Genomic DNA, 15,929 nt, shown 5'->3' with positions numbered 1-15,929 from the left:
CCACTGTTGTGCTCGCCAGCCATGAGCCCAGCTTCTGGCTGAGCAGCACTCCAGCTGTAGGAGCGCACTGACCACCAGGGGGCAGCTCCTGTGTTGAGTGTCTGTCCGTGGTGGTCAGTGTGCATCATAGCGACTGGTCATAATGGTCACTGGGTTTTTATTATATAGACTAGGGGCCCAGTGCACGAATTCATGCACCTTGAAAGGAACTGTGGGTCACGAGGCTACAGTGGGCACAGGAGTAGGTCTTGGCCCATCCTCTGCACCCCCGCCCAGCCCCTCCTGACACGGCCTCCAATCCCATCTCTACGGGCAGCCCTGCTCCCACTGCCACCACTCCCACACACTGATGGTACCAGCCCTGCTCATACCAGCCCTGCTCATACCCGCTGACAGCGCAGTGCAAGTGGGGCCAGCGCCATCAGTGGGTGCAAGGAATGGTTCTGGCACCAGCAGCGGTTGCCAGTGGGGCCATCACCGGCAGCGGGTGTGAGAGGCAGCTCTGGTGCTGGCAGTGGGTGCGAGTGGGCCCTCGCTGGCAGCTGGTGCAAGTGGGCCCTCACTGGCAGTGGGTGTGAGAGGCAGCTACTGGCCCTGATCACCCCTCAGGAGCAGGGGAAGGTGGAGAAGTCCTGAGGGGCGATTGGGGCCAGCAGCTGCCACTCACACGTGCTGATGGTGCTGAGCGATTGGGACCGGCACCAGGCACCAGCACCAGGTGCGAGTGGCAGCTCTGGTGCTGACTGTGGGCGTGAGCGAGCGGAGCTGGCGCCAGCAGCAGGTGCAAGTGCTGGGCAGGACTGCAATGCACAGGAGCAAAGAATTTTCAGTAACCACCAGAGGTTCACCCTGATGACAGCAACGGGCGCTCCCCCTTGGTCTGGCGCCCCCACTTACCTGCTTCACCATCCCTCTGCAGCAGACACCCACCATGTTCTGTACATGCCCTCTGGTGGTCAGCGCACGTCATAGCGACTAGTTGTTCAGTTGTTCCACTGTTCGGTCTATTTGCATATTAGCCTTTTATTACATAGGACATTTTTAAGTCAATGGCACCATCCTACACATCTTGTTTTAAAAGCTGCCTTTCACATAATGATATATGAAAACCATACACACAAAGGCTTGTTAAATATCATATATACCAATATCATTTGTAATGGCTGCATAGTGTATGCTTGAGTGATGGATCATTATATATTTTTAAATGACTTGGGAATTTAGATTATTGCCAAATATTCACCATCACACTAAATGCTGGGATGACGCCCTCTTGTATATTTGGTTCACTTATGTAGTTGTCTCCTTAGGAGATATGGCAGTGAGGGGAACTGCTGGATCAACAGGCTTGCTCTTTCTAAGGTTTTCAAAACATATGGAAATTTGTACTCCAAAAAGATGCCCCTATTGATCTGCCCACACACAGTGTGTGAGAGCTGCCCAGGAAACACCCTCTTGAGTGGTCAGCTCCCCATTCTCCAAAGCTGCTCCTGTCTGCAGAGGATTTTCCCAGCTGCTTCTTAATGGGGTTGCTGCTCTGCTTTGCTCTCTAAGAGGGGAGGGGATGGTGAGTCTGAATGGAGACCTTTGGCCTGGGAGTCCCCAATGGCGCCTCTGCTTCTGTCATTCTGTATGTGTGTGAGTCCCTCCTTATTTGGGAAGTGTTTTATTTGGTTCTAATTAGGCAGAAAACTTCTAGACAATGTGGCCAACAGGTTTGCCAGGAGAAGATTGATGAGTTTCTGAAGGAACCTAAAGACTGAGTAGTAGGAGTTCCCAAGCTGAGGCCCATAGGGAGTGGGGGACTCACTCAAGGTCTCAGTCAGTCAGCAGCACCAGGAGACCAAGGAACCAAGATCTCAGGAGGCGATTCTGTGCACCCTGCCCAGTGGGGTCACTTCATGGGTTGCTGGGATGGGACAGTTTGGCATGTGAGAATCACCTATGGTATGTGCTCTGCTCAGTAGAACTGTGACGTGGCTGCCTTGGTGCAGGGGCTGAGCATGCAGGGTGCCCATGCATGATGATGAGGTGCTGTTCCTGGCACACAGCAGGCTCAGGCCTCCTGGGCTGCTCATTTGGTGCAGTTTATGGGAAAGCCAGCTCTTGCTGACATGGCAAATTTGGTTTGCTCTTGGCCCCCTGCCCTACCCATTTTAGTGTACCCCTGACCTCCATGGAAACATGTCCAGGCCTTGCCAGCTGGCAGCAGGGCCCAGCTGCTCAGGCCTGGCCCTGGAGGGGCCCAGAGGGTGTCAGACCCCTAAGAGGAAGACTGCTCTGCCTCAGGACTGTGTTGGCAAGGCCAAGGCCCCTGCTTCTCATCATGCCCACTTGCCTGAGCCTTCAACTCCTCACTTGAGACCCAAGAAGCCAGCTGTGACAGGTCAGGGTTGTGACTAGATCCATGATGTGGACCTTCCATCTCCCTGCAACACCAGGCCAGTCCCAGCCTGGAGAACTGGTTTCCTCACCCCAGGCCCTCAGGCGACAAACAGCCTTCATGGGCCACCACAGCCCTTTACTGGCCACAGGAGGGCAACAACTGGCTGAAGTATAAAGAGGAGACAAGAAGTGAGAGCAGGGTTAGAAGACAGAGAGAGGAAGAGAAAGCAGAGCATAGGACATTTTCTGCTTCCCAGACACAGCAGCAAGCCCTTACTAGAACTCCACCCTTCCCGGGTCACCAAGGGCCATTAGGAGTTGGCAATGGGGCCCAGGACTTTCCTCACTGGAGATGGAGCCAACTCCTGAACCACACAGGGCTGCACTCCCCCAGGCCATGCTTGTGCTGATTGAGGACCACCCACAGTCCCCTCTCCCAGGGGGGGCAGGTTGAGAGTTACTGCTCCTGTTCAACACCCTTTGATCTTGGCTGTGCCAGGTGGTGCCCGCCACTTGCAAGACATTAATGCATTCTGTCCTCACAGCAACCAGGAAGGGTATACTTTTAAAAAATTTATAATCTTTTTAAAAATATATATTTTTATTGATTTCTGAGAGGAAGGGAGAGGAAGAGATAGAAACATCAACGGTGATAGAGAATCATTGATTGGCTGCCTTCAGCATGACCCCCACTGGGGTTGGAGTCTGCAACCTGGGCATGTGCCCTGACCAGGAATCAAACTGTGACCTCCTGGTTCATAGGTTCACAACCACTGATCCACACTGGCTGGGAAAGGGTAGACTTTTTAAACTCCCATTTCACAAAGAAGAACACTGAGGCAGACCCAAGAGATTAGCTGACCTAGCCAAGGTCTGTCAGGCAGCTAGTAAGTACTGAGACATGGTCCAACTTCAAAACTGCTGCTGTCCACAGCCCCCACCCTTCCCCTAGTCCCTCCTTCTCAGTCCACCAGTGTCGGCCTCCAGAGAGCCTGCCCTCTGTATGGCACTGTGAAGGTTCCCTCGCTGCCACTCTCTCCCCACACATTCTGGGGCCTGGATTCTGGCCATTAGAGCTTTCTAGGAGGGCTGGTAGTGTTCCCTCATCAGCCATTGCTCAAACAGACAGCTCCTGGTTGTCTGTGCCTTGTTCCCCAGGTGAGTGACCCTGGGCAGACATGTGGGTGTTCCACCTGGTGGTGGCAGATCCAGGAAGTGTTCACACTTGGGGACTGTGGATGCTCCTCAATGTACCTGCCACCCAGGACTCCATGAGTGTTTGCTTCCCAATGCCCAAAAGACAGTCTGGGTGGTCTTGGTGTGCCAGGAGCCACACGGTGACCTGCAAGCCATTATAAATGTATGAAGTGACAGCCATGTGCTTGCCTTTGCCCCAGGAGCCCTATTGAATCAACTGAGAAGTGACTGTCAGAGCAGACACCATGAGCATCTCAGCTCTCGGAAGCAGCACCAAAGGTGAGGTCCAAGCTCCCTCTTGTTCCAGTCCTGGGCATGGTATGTAGCTGCTTTTTCCCAGGCTGGCCCTGCCAGGGCCAGGAGCGCTGTCTGGGTAGCAGAGAGAGACATGTTGGGAGGACTGGAAAGGAAGCCCGGGGTCCTGGGGCTGGGCTCCCCTTCTGAAGCTGTGTAACCTTGCCCATGCCAGGGAAGCCTCTCTCAGCAGGCGAGGAGGAACGCAGTAACGTCCTCAGGCAGATGAAGGTGCGGACCACTCTGAAGGGGGACAAGAGCTGGATCACCAAGCAGGATGAATCAGAGGGCCACACCCTGTAAGTCCAGGAGGTCGGGAGGGCCAACAGCAGCAGGTGGGGCTGGGGTTGTGATCCACAAGTCTTGTCCTGACCTGGAGATGTTGAGGGGCTTCCCCCATTCAGAGCTCAGCCAGGCAATGTGACCATAGGTCAGCTGGGGAGGTTGGAGTGGGGGAAAGCAATGCAGCTGAGGGAAAGATTCAATCAAAGTCACAGGGCAGGAAAGCCCTGGGTGCTGAGGTGTACATGTGCGAGTGCCTGTGGAATATGGAGGCAAACTGCGGGAGAAGGTGAAATGGGAATGGTGGGCCAAGTTCCTGGGGTGCATGTACCGCACCTCCCACAGCTGCCTTGGGGCCCAGCAGTCAGTCTCTAGTAGGGAGGCCATAGGGTGGATGACTGTTCAGGGCCTGGGAGCCACTCTTTTGGGAACTCTCTTTCCCCAGAGAGCTGCCCTCTGGTCGGAGTCGTGCCACATCCTTTTCATCACCTGGGGAGGTCCCGAAGGCCAGGTAAGAAGTGGGACCCAGATGGCTGGTGGGTGGGCCCCATGCTGCAGTACTCAGGAGACAGGGATGGAGCCAGAGCTGAGAAGGGACATTAGGGTCTGCAGCATGACATTTGAAATCCACAAGAAGGATGGGTTATCCCGCTCTGCTCTCCCTTGGGAAAGGGAAAGGAGGAGTCAACTGGGTCCAGTTTCCTGGCCTTGCTGTGTGGCCTTTGGGCCAGCTGCCTCTCCTTCTGGGCCTCCATCGTTCCACCTGTCAACTGTAATCAAAACTTTGTCATTAAGAACCCCCTGCTGGGAGTACGACAATGTCTGTGAGGTGCTTTAAGTAGCACATGACTCCCTCTATAGGTAGTCCTGATTGCTGAGTGCACCTGGTAATTGGCACGCCAGGGGAGACTCACACATTTGCAACAACTGTCTCCCACGTTCAGTCTGACACATTTTGACAGTTGTCCAAGGGGAATAATCCCCTCTCTATTTCAAAGACTTTTGCAAAGAGGTGTCCAGGGAGGCTCTGAAGTGTGAGAACATCTGCTCAGATCTACAGGAACTGCTCCTGACAAGTAAGGGGGTGCGGAGCCAAAAATTCAGGCTTGATCCTTGCTCTAAACAGCCGGCAATTGGCAGTGAGTACATTGCCAGGGCCTTTCTCAAGTGGTCGTAGAGGCAGAGGCAGCAGCTGGAAGGAAGGGGTCCAAATTTACTGCTAGCCCCAGAGGCTGCCTTTGGTAACAGTGGACTTGCCTGTCATCCCTCAATGACTTAGTGCCCGCTACTCACCAGGTCCTATGCTGAGCACAGGGGAGACAGCCCTCTCTCCTCAGGGAACTGACATCCTAGCAGGGACCACAGGTACAACTCAAGTAAAGAGATGAACATACAATGGCGAGGTTGGCAAGGGTCTGCAGACAGTTCAAACATAGTCTATTCATTGGTGGAGCTTGTTTACTTTGGGGGTACAGTTCTCACCAGGGCTTTAGTTTGGGGGTGCATTTGAAAAGCACGTTCTGGGGTACTGTGACCCAGGGCCCAGAGAAAGGGAGCCCAGAAGTCTACATAAACCTGGGCTCTCATTATTTCCCAGAGGGGTCCAGGGCCAGCAAGGGGCCATGGCCTAGCCTCCCCAGCACACAGGTATTTCAGTCATAAATGCTCATTGTGGCTGGAAGGGGTGCAAGTGACCTTTCTTTCGCCGGTCCCACCCGAAGTGATCCTGGAACTTGGTCACCTCCAGGAGGTTGTCCTCGGTCAAGTACAGTGTCTGTTGAGATGGAGAACACTTGGGCTTTGTGCTGCCCTGCCTGCCTGCTTGCACGAAGTCCCCTTAGACCCAACCCTGCTACTCAGTCCCAAGCTCCTCTGTTCATGGACAGAGTCCTTATCTCCTGTCCTCACTGTCAGCCTTTGGCTCCCACCTCCAACCCCCTGAGATCTCTGAGTGCCCTCGGCTGCTCCCAATCAGAAAGTGCCCAGCACATGGAGCCTAATGCTTTCCAGCCACTGACTTAGCCTTCACTATGCCCTCAGGTCCCCAAATTCCATAAATATGTGTGTTGTGGGTGTCCCAGGGGCTGGAGGAGGGGAAGCCCCAGAGGAGGGCAAGGGACGGTCAGCTGGCCTTGGCTGACTCATGCCTGGGCTCTGCCCCTTAGGACCTCATGAACTTTCCTAGAAAAGGCAGGGGGGGGGTGGGGGATATGTGGAGTGGGGAATAGGTCAGGAGCCGTGGCTTCTGCCTGCCATGTTCTCAGCCCCAGCCTCTGGCCATGGAGTGTCCAGCCTGAGCTGGGTCAGCTTCGAAAACAGAGGGTGATTGCCCGGCCGGCATGGCTCAGTGGTTGAGCATCGAGCTATGAACCAGGAGGTCACAGTTCAATTCCCAGTCAGGGCACATGCCCGGGTTGCAGGCTCAATCCCCAGTGGGGGGGGGGTGCAAGAGGCAGCCAATCAGTGATTCTCTCTCATCATTGATGTTTCTATTTCTCTCTCCCTCTCCCTTCCTCTCTGAAATCAATAAAAATATTTTTAAGAAAGAAAGAAAGAAAACAGAGGGTGGGAGGGCTGTTAGCAATCCCAGAAAAGCTCTCACTCAGGAGAGAGCTAGGATCTGGTAAGCCAGGGAGAAGCCAGAATTTGAAGGGAACACCTCTGCAGCAAATGCTCAGCCAGGGACACCTTCCTAGGCACTTACTGTGAGTCAGGACCATGCTGGGCTGGGCTTGGAACAATCAGACACAGGCACTTTTCCTGGGCAGCATGAGAGATACAGACAGAGCAAAGCAGGAACCAGGTTAGGGGTGCATAGTGGCTGGCTTTCTTGGGAAGCTCCTGGCCACTCCTGCTCCTCTTGTTCTGACTGCACTGGGACACCCACCGCCATTGCTGTCCTTGGGGACAGGAAAAATTAGGGCCCTCCAGCAAGGCATCAATTCACTTCATGCCTTCTTTTTCCTTGGCAGATCTGCGAGCACAAGGGCTTCCACTGGCTATATCATCCGGTAGGTGATGGCAGGACCCTGCCTGCCTCCCCAAACCCACCTGCACTGCCCCCTGGCTTCTCCCTGGATGCTTAATGGGCTGCTTCTTCTGGGCTCTCTTTTAGGGGCGTGTTCACCAAGCCCATCGACAGCTCGTCCCAGCCCCAGCAGCACTTTCCTAAGGCCAACGGAGCTCCAAAAAGGTGTGTACATGGGGTGTTGGCCAGCCAGCCAGTGGGGAGTTGTGAGGGCCTGGGCCAGGCTCGTGGCAGAGAGAGTACTTTGCCTGTCACTGATGGGGTGGGAGGTGGCAGCTCTGTCCTTGTGTAGGGTAAGGCCTTGGAGAACAACACGAGTGACCAGAGGAGATGGGTTGGGGGGTGATGCAGTTGCACCTGAGAGACTGGAAGTCCCCAAGGGGATGCATGGCCCCTTTTGGCCCTCTGATCTCTGGGAATCCCTGGGCCACTAATGGTGACCTTGACCTTGAGCCAGTCCTGATTTGCAGGTTGCAGGGAGCTTTGAACGAAGCGAGCTTTATGTTTTCAGCTACCTTCCCAGCAGGCTGAGATGGCACCTTGCTGTCAGGCTGAACTCAGACTCCATCAGAAAGGCAGGGTCAAGGGAACTGGGTTGCTCTTGGCAGGAGGGCTTCCCTGCTTGGGATGCTGCAGAGATTCTAGGTAAATGGCAGGACTGGGAGCACAGAAGAAAGGCCACCAGCATTCTCTCATTCACTTCCCATGTGCCTGCTGGGTTGTGTGGGCAAATCTGAAGGCAAGAGGGTCCTGGGGTAGGCACATGAAAACTCCTTGCTTCTGCAGCATGGCCAGTCTGGTGAGAGCAGCTCCCACTGGGCCTCTCCGCCCCTCTTCCTCTGGCTACAAGATGACCACTGAGGACTACAAGAAGCTGTGAGTATACAATCACAAACCCAGCTCAGTTCCCTCCTCCAAGGGATAAGCCAAGGGATGAGCCCAAACACCGGCCCTCTGAGGGCAGCGGGCTGTTTGCCTCTGAGCACACCGTCTCAGAGTGCTAGTCCTGCTGGCCTGACGTCCCTGCCAGTTGATGCTGTGACCTGGAGCCCACCAGCGGATGACAAGTTCCAGAAAGTTGGATGCCTGTGCACACTGCACTTCTTATTTGAGGCAAAGCAGGATATGTAGGAAGTTTGTAGAAGGGGGTGGTGGGTCTGGGGAAAAGGTAACATGGCCCTAGGACTGCTTCTGGCTGACTTCGTTTCCTGGACATGCCTCTGTACTCTGGGCTGGGCTTTCAGCCTGTGCTGGGCCAGGCAGCGCCAGGCCGGGCTAGGGCCTGATTATCCTAAGCATGCTGCTGGCCATGGCAGTCTATCAGTCATGGGCATTTTGTGCTTAAATCTGAGCTGCTTTTGGATATAAATCTTTGGGGTTCCCTCTACGGTTGCACTTGTGGACTGTACCAAAGGCCCCCCTCCTGTGTGCCCAGGGATGGGGGCTCTGGACTGAATTGTAGCTTGTGCCCATGGTTCCCAATCCCGTCCTCCCCCCCAGTCTTTATATTGTTTGTTCATTGTTATCATAGTCCAGTGACATGGAGCAGCTAGGGTATCTTTCTGGAGAAGGGGTGAGGCTTGAACTGGGTCTTAGAAGACAGTTAGGGTTGGAACAGGGAGAGAGAGGAGGGCTGGCTCTCGAGGAGGAAGAGTGGCATGAGAAAAAGCCCAGAGGCAGTAATGTCAACATGTGTTGGTGTTGTTGGAAGCCAGGAAGCAAAGCTGCTGAGAGTGGCAGCCTATGACAGGGACCAGGGGTGGAGGAAAGATGAGGAGGAGCCATAACTTCTAGCATCCTCAACCCCTCCCACTCCCCATCCCACAGGGCACCCTACAACATCAGGCGCAGCTCAGCCTCGGGGGCTGATGAAGAGGAGGATGTGCCCTTCTCTTCTGATGAGCAGAAACGGAGGTAACAGTACCCGCTGGGCATCCCATGGGCAGGGCTGGGCCCAAGTCTGCACAGACTGGTGAAATAGGAATTGTGCCAGTTAGGGTGATGAAATGCACAACACTTAGGACACCATTGCTGGCCTGTGGGCTGAAGGAGTGGCTGCTAGCAACAGGTGTCATCCCTTGAGTCCCAGAATGACCCAAGTAGCTGGGCCGGTTCAGGGGAACCTCTTATGAACATTCTATGAGGCAGAACCTAGGTAACAAGTGATGGGGGAAAGTCTCATCTGTGGACAGAGGGTGGAAAGAGATGTGCTTCAGGACTTTATATCCGTTTGTTTAAAAAGGGTTCTGAGCAAATTGGACCAAAGTAGGCAGCAAAGGGGACCTTCAGAAGAACCCTCTATGTATGTGCTGTGTGTGCAGAGTCAGGATAGGTCCTGAATGCCTGGGGCACACGGCCAGGCTCCAGAGGTTCCAATGTCCCTCACCCCAAAGTAAGGCTGGGTGTTTGGGCAGTTGCTAGCACCCAAGGAAATAAAGCTCCCCAGGTTCAGTCTGCCTCCCTCCCAATCCCAATGTGTGCCGGCCCCTCTGTGGCTCAGGAAACAGAGCAAAGCCCCTTCTGAGGGCCTGGCAGCTGGGCAATTGTAAGGGCAGAGTTCACAGTGGCAGGAGTCCCTGGCCTGGAAGGTACTGGGGAAAAGCCAGGCCACCTTGCATTTACTGCCCACTCTGCCACCAGCTAAATGTGTGATCTTGGACAAGCCACTGCAACTACCTATACCTCAGTTTCCTCATCTGTAAATCGTGGGTGATACTAGCACCCAACTTCCTGGGGTGTAAGGAATGATCCAATGTGGATTGGCAGCATTCATTGCTTGATAAACAAGGGCTTCCCTTCCCTTGGTCTCTACTTTCCACTGAATGATCCTCAGAGCAGGTGCCAAGCTGGCTTTGACCCCTTGCCTTGCTGTGGTGGCCCAAGCCATCCTGAGTACCTATATACCAGATGCCCCCTTGCTACTGCAGGTCAGAAGCTGCAAGTAGTGTGGTGAGGAAGACAGCTCCCCGGGAGCGCTCCTACGTCCTGTCAGCGGCCAAGAAGAGCACGGGGTGAGTTGCACAGCAAGAGACACAGCTCAACCACCAACCAGCTCCATGCTCTGGAACAGTTTCTGTCCCTTCAGGTCTTTGCTATTCCTCTGCCTAGTGAAGGGTGGGATGAGTGGGCCCTCTTAGCTGGACCTTCTGAGATTCTCAGATGTACTTTCTGGAAAACTGAGGGGTCTGGCTGCTGCCATCAGGACAGACAAGGTGGTAGAAATGGGAGAGAAGCCCAGGACACTCTAGGGCAGAGTGGTCATGATGTCACCTATCTACTCCAGGATTCTGCCCAACACATAACCTTTCTATCTCCTTTCCAGAAGCCCTGTTCAAGAGTTGCAGGCCCCATTCATTGCAAAGAGGTAAGTGTCAGCAAGGGAAGCCTTAGAGGTCTGTTTTTGGCCATGAAAAAGGCCTCCTTTTGGCAACAGTGTAGTGTGGGCACTGGGGAGAGGGTCATGGGATACAGTGAGGCTGCTGGCCTTCAGCAGGGGTTGTTGTAACAGGCTGGTTGCTCCTGTCTGGAGGCAAGGCGAGCACCTGGATGGCTGTGGTGGCACATATGGCCCTGGAATCCAGTTCTGTGTGGTTGGACGCTCCCATTTTCCAGTAGCTAACAGGGCTGGGCCTCTGATCCATAGTATTTCAAGGGCCTCTGGGGTTTTGAAGCATAAGTAGTTATGGGGATACATAGGATTTGTTCCCTGGTCCTCCCATCCTATCAGGGATAGGCTGGACAATGCCCACACAGGAGTCATCACAGGGATGGAGTCCAGAGGCTTGTCATTGGGAATCCTTACCTGGTTGGCCAGGCCTTTGGAAGTGACCATGACATTGGAGATAGACCCTAAAGGGTGAAGAAGGTTTAATAAGGAATGATCAGGACATGCCAGCTGAGTAAGGGAGGGGTGTCTCCATTAGGTGAAAAGGACATCTTCTGGGAGAGGAGAATATTTGGGGAGGCCAAGGAAGAAACTTCTGGAAAGTTGAATTTTAGGGATATTCCATTGAGTAGACATGGAAGACCTTCATAATGAGATGAGGACTAAAAAAACAAGAAGCCAGCACACCAAGTGTTCCAGGTAGAGGCCCAGAGGTGGGAACAGTTTGCTGTGTTGGAAAACCAGAAAGGCTGATGGGAATGCACCCAGCCGAGGGTGGTGTGCTCTTGATGGCTGTATTAGGTTCCTGGGACTGCTGTATCAAAGTACCACAAGCTGTGTGTCATAAACACCAGAAATGTATTGTCTCCCAGTTCTGGAGGCTAGAAGCTCAAGATGAAGTTGTTAGCAGGGTTGGTTCCTTCTGGAGGCTCTGAGGGAGAAACTGTCCCAGGCCTCTTTGCTTCTGGAGCTACAGGCAACCCTTGGTGCATCCTTGGCTTGTGGATGCATCACTCCAGTCTCTGTCTCCAGCTTCACTTGACTTTTGTGTGTCTGTATGCAAATTCACCTCTTCTAATAAGGATACCAACCACTGGATTTAGGGACCACTCTACTCCAGCATGACCTAATCTAACCATGATTACATCTGCAAAGACCCTATTTCCAAATGATGTCACATTCACAGGTTCCAAGCAGACGAATTTTGGAGGGACACTATTCCACATAGTATGCTGTTCTTATCCCAAGGTGGATTCACTGAGCCCCCAGCCTGAGCCACCTTATGGCCATTGACTCCACTGAAAGGAAGCATGTCCTTCAGGTGCAGCTGAGCAGGTGGTGCATCTGTTTCTCTTCTTGCCCAAAGGGTGGAGGTGGTGGAGGAGGACGGGCCTTCTGAGAAGAGGCAGGACCCACCTGCTCTGACAAGATCTCCTCCTGGCTCCAGCAGGTAATCAATCAGTCACCCATCTCTGCCTGGGGCTGGTCGCTGCCAGGCCTGCCTGCCACTCAGTCACTGTGGAACCTCTGCCAGGTCACCTCCTTGCAGAGCCTCAGAGTCAGTGTCCCCACGTGCCCAGTGACAGGATGGGGCACGGAAATCAGTGAGGGCCTATCTGGCTGGATATCCTAGGGCTATCCAGCAAAACAGCCTGGCCTCCAGGAAGAGAGCACTGAACTCTTGTCTGTTTAGTGGTTATCTGTGTCACGGGGTTGGAGCGGGTCCGCCACCGGGGCGCCAACCCTGCCATTCTCAGGTTTGTTCACGGCTCTCCTAAAAGTTGGCCAAGTTCAACCTGCCAACCCTGTCCTCCCGCTCCTGCTGGGGAAGGAGGCTCCACAGTCCCCAGCACCGCTCACAGATGCCTTTTTTGCCAGTGCGGATGGAGGCCGAGCCAAAGTGTCTCGGGCAATTTGGATTGAGCGCATGCCAAGTCTGCCAAGCCCTGCCGGGAGTCTGGAGCCCAGGTGGGTGTTGTGAGCTGGCTCTGGCCTGTAAGCTGGTCAGATGGGAGGATCTGGCAGTGGGGTGACAAGGCAGGAGCAGGCTGAGCATTGGTGATCTCACTCTAGGCAGGGCCCTGATTTGCCCTGATTTCTGAGCCCTGAGTGTCCAAGCAGATAATGGTTCTCTCTTGTCTGCGGATGAAGAACATTCAATACCTTCTTGTACTTTGTGCTAAATCCTGCAAAGTCCTGTCGAGAGCACCCTATTGTTGCTGCTGTTTAAAGCATCTGCCTGGATTGGCAGCTCTGCCCAAATCCAGGTCTTCTACAAGCTGTGCCTCTGTGGCACCCCTGAAAGACCCTGAGGCCAAAGGGGCAGAGCACCTATCCCTACAGGTCACTTTTGGGGACTCCAGGGACTGTTCCAGCTCTCATAATGCCACTGAAAGCCCCACTCCCATCCCCAACTCAAGCCCCTCAACCATTTGGATGTGTCTACAGTCCTCAGGGTCATCTCCTCAGTGCCAGGAGAAAGACAGATCACCTGCCACAGCACTGGTGGTGGAGAGCAATGCTGCAGACCTTTTCTGCTGGGCTGGGTCTAGGAGGGGAGGGGAGGAGGTGGCAGCAGGTGCCTCTCTGCCAGAAAACCTCTTCTCTTCATTCAGTTCCTCTTTTGATCTTCCCTGTTTGTCTGAACTTTTGTCCATAAGAACTTTTGAACAAGTGGAAATATTTGAGAACTCTTCAGAAAGTAGCAATCAATAATAGAACTTAGTGACTGATAGGATATGGGAGCTGTCTTAGGTTGCTAGAGCTGCTGTAACCCAGTCCCACAAACTGGGTGAATCAAACAACTATATTGTCTCCCAATTCCAGAGGTGGGGAGTCTAAGATCCAGGTGTTGGCAGGGTTGGCTCCTTCTGAGAGCTTTCTCCTTGGCATGTATTTATTTATTTATTTGTTTGTTTGTTTGTTTATATTTTTTTTTGTTATTTCTCACCCAAGGATATTTTTCCATTGATTTTGAGAGAGAGAGAGAGAGAGAGAGAGAGAGAGAGAGAGAGAGAGAGAAAAGAGATTGTTGATGTGAGAGAAACACATCCATTGGTTGCCTCCCGCATGCACCCTGACCAGGACCTGGAATCAAGCCTGCAACTGAAGTATGCGCCTTTGACCAGAATTGAACCTGGGACCCTTCAGTCTGTGGACTGGCCGACACTCTATCCACTGAGCCAAACCGGCTAGGGCTGTCCTTGGCTTTTAGATGGCTGTCTTCTCACTGTGTCCTTACATAGTCATCCCTCTGTGCATGTCTGTGTCCTGATCTCCTCTTATTATAAGGACACCAGTCAGGTTGGATTACAGCCCACCTCAATGACCTTATTTTACCTTAATCACCTCTTAAAAAATCTTATCTCCAAATACAGGCACATTCTGAGGTCCTGGGGGTTAGGACTTCAACATACAAATTTAAAAGGGGACACAATTCAGCCCAAAACAGTGCATAGCTCTGATTTTCCTTATTTCTCTCCCTCTCCCTCTCTCTCTCTCTCTCTCTCTCTCTCTCTCTCTCTCTCTCTCTCTCTCTTTTAAGCAATGAATGGTTTTATATGCTTTTAAAAACAGAATATAGGAGGAGAATTTGGTTGTACTATATTATACATTTGAAAGATAGTTTGACATTTTCCTTTAGATGTCTAATATCCATTACTTGGCTGTCATAGCAAGGTAGCTGTCTCAGTCTGCTGGGGCTGCCATAACAAAGTACCCCAGCTGGTGGCTCAAACAACAGAAGTGTATTGTCTCCCAGTTCTGGAGGTGGGCCACCTCAGGTAAAACCTGCCTGTAAAGCCTCAGGAGACAGATTATGGAATGTTCCAGACACCAGAGGTATTTCAAGACAAGTCAGCCTCCTCCTGGAAGGATGGCTGGTCAGGCAAGGCGTGATGGTTCTCACGGTGCTGCTTTCCTCAGATTCTGCAATCACCAAATATCTAGTCCCCACCAGGTAGCGTCCAGGTGAGCTGCTGGCCAGTCCTGGGCAGCTTTCCTCTCTGACCTGACCCAGTCAGGCCCTGAACTGGCCCAGGCAGCCATCATCAGTCCCCCAAGCCTAGTTCCTATCTGCCTGGCTATTCCCTTCAAGAATCCCAGCCCTGTTTGGCCGGTGTGGCTCAGTGGTTGAGCATCGACCCATGAACCAAGAGGTCACCAATTCAATTCCCAGTCAGGGCTTGTGCCCGGGTTGCAGGCTCAATCCCCAGTAGGGGATGTGCAAAAGGCAGCCGATCAATGATTCTCTCTCATCATTGATGTCTCTCTCTCTCTCTCTCTCTCTCTCTCTCTCTCTCTCTCTCTTCCTTTCCCTTCCTCTCTCTGAAATCAATTAAAAAACATTTTAAAAAAGAATTAAAAAGAAAAGAATCCAAGTCCCATGGGGAACAGTGACTCACCATACCCTGGGTCTTGCAGCACCCCAGAAGAAGCTGGTGTATGGCAGAGTGGGACAGAAGAATATCACAGCCTTGTTCCCAGACATGGTCCTATTGAGGCCGCTCCCTTCACGGGCCTAACCCTGTTCTGTCCCCTTTAGCTCAAGTCTGAAGGTCAGCTCCTCATCTTATGCATCAGGCTAACCAGGAGGAGCACCCCTGTCTTAGGTGTCAAACCCTTTACTGACTTGAAGGAAGGCTGAAAGTTTGGGAGGAGAATTGCCACACAAGGATGCCCACAGACTGTGTCCTCAGGACTCTCCAGCTGTCTCTTTCCTTCCATTGGAATTCCAATCTTGCTCCAGACCCCAGACCTGCCTGGATGTCCCAAAGGCCCCTCAGCTCCAGTGTCCACATCCACCTCCCCAACACACACACTGCTCACACATTGAAGGGGCCCTCCCTCCATGCACCCTGGGCCTACTTTCTTGGGTTAATCTAGTTTTTCTTGCTGTAAGATAATTCCTGCCCACCTTATGAATTGAGCTCATTTGGATACCTTCTCCCAGAGACACTGACTGGCCTGAGGGCTGCCAGGCCTGGCTGCTTCCCTGTCTCAGCACACTGTTCAAGCCTCCTTGGCACTTTGCCTCACCCAACCAGGGCAGGGCCTGCAGTCTGTGCCCCAGCATGCTGCCTGGTAGAGTACCTGGGAAGCAGTGAGTAAGAGCACAGCCTCCAGCACAAGGCAAAACCCTGGCATTGCCCCTTACTAGCTGTGTGACCTTGAGGAAGTGACTTTACCTCTCTGTGCCTCAGCTTCTTCATGTGTAAAATAGGGAGCTGTGAAAGCTACCCCCCAAGGGTGTCCCAAATACTAAATAGGATAACGCTTGTAAAGTCCTTTGTGTAGTGCCGGGTTCCTGGTATTCTCAGACGCTGCCCACTAGGGACTAGCTAATTTGCAAGGCCCTTC

The 15,929-nt window shown here is 53.0% G+C and overlaps 1 protein-coding gene across 26 annotated transcripts in view; it reads left to right on the top strand.

Moving 5' to 3' along the window:
- The window catches only part of ZNF185 (zinc finger protein 185 with LIM domain), a 68,174-nt gene that overhangs the window by 12,394 nt on the left and 39,851 nt on the right, over nt 1–15,929 (top strand). For 14 of the 26 annotated variants that reach the window (XM_023753034.1, XM_023753027.1, XM_014454911.2 and 11 more), the window contains exons 2-12: nt 3,783–3,861; nt 4,052–4,175; nt 4,604–4,669; nt 7,131–7,169; nt 7,274–7,351; nt 7,973–8,062; nt 9,014–9,100; nt 10,114–10,197; nt 10,509–10,550; nt 11,938–12,021; nt 12,450–12,539. In XM_023753034.1, coding sequence (XP_023608802.1) covers nt 3,828–3,861; nt 4,052–4,175; nt 4,604–4,669; nt 7,131–7,169; nt 7,274–7,351; nt 7,973–8,062; nt 9,014–9,100; nt 10,114–10,197; nt 10,509–10,550; nt 11,938–12,021; nt 12,450–12,539 — 818 coding nt within the window. In that variant the 5' untranslated portion in view covers nt 3,783–3,827. The remainder of the gene's footprint in view (nt 1–3,782; nt 3,862–4,051; nt 4,176–4,603; nt 4,670–7,130; nt 7,170–7,273; nt 7,352–7,972; nt 8,063–9,013; nt 9,101–10,113; nt 10,198–10,508; nt 10,551–11,937; nt 12,022–12,449; nt 12,540–15,929) is intronic. The other 12 variants (XM_014454912.2, XM_014454913.2, XM_014454909.2 and 9 more) reach the window with 6 other exon arrangements.

This window comes from Myotis lucifugus, unplaced genomic scaffold (assembly GCF_000147115.1).
Source record: "Myotis lucifugus unplaced genomic scaffold, Myoluc2.0 scaffold_40, whole genome shotgun sequence".
Lineage (NCBI taxonomy): Eukaryota > Metazoa > Chordata > Mammalia > Chiroptera > Vespertilionidae > Myotis > Myotis lucifugus.
Note: the sequence above shows the minus strand (reverse complement) of the source record. Positions and strands in the feature narration are given on the sequence as shown.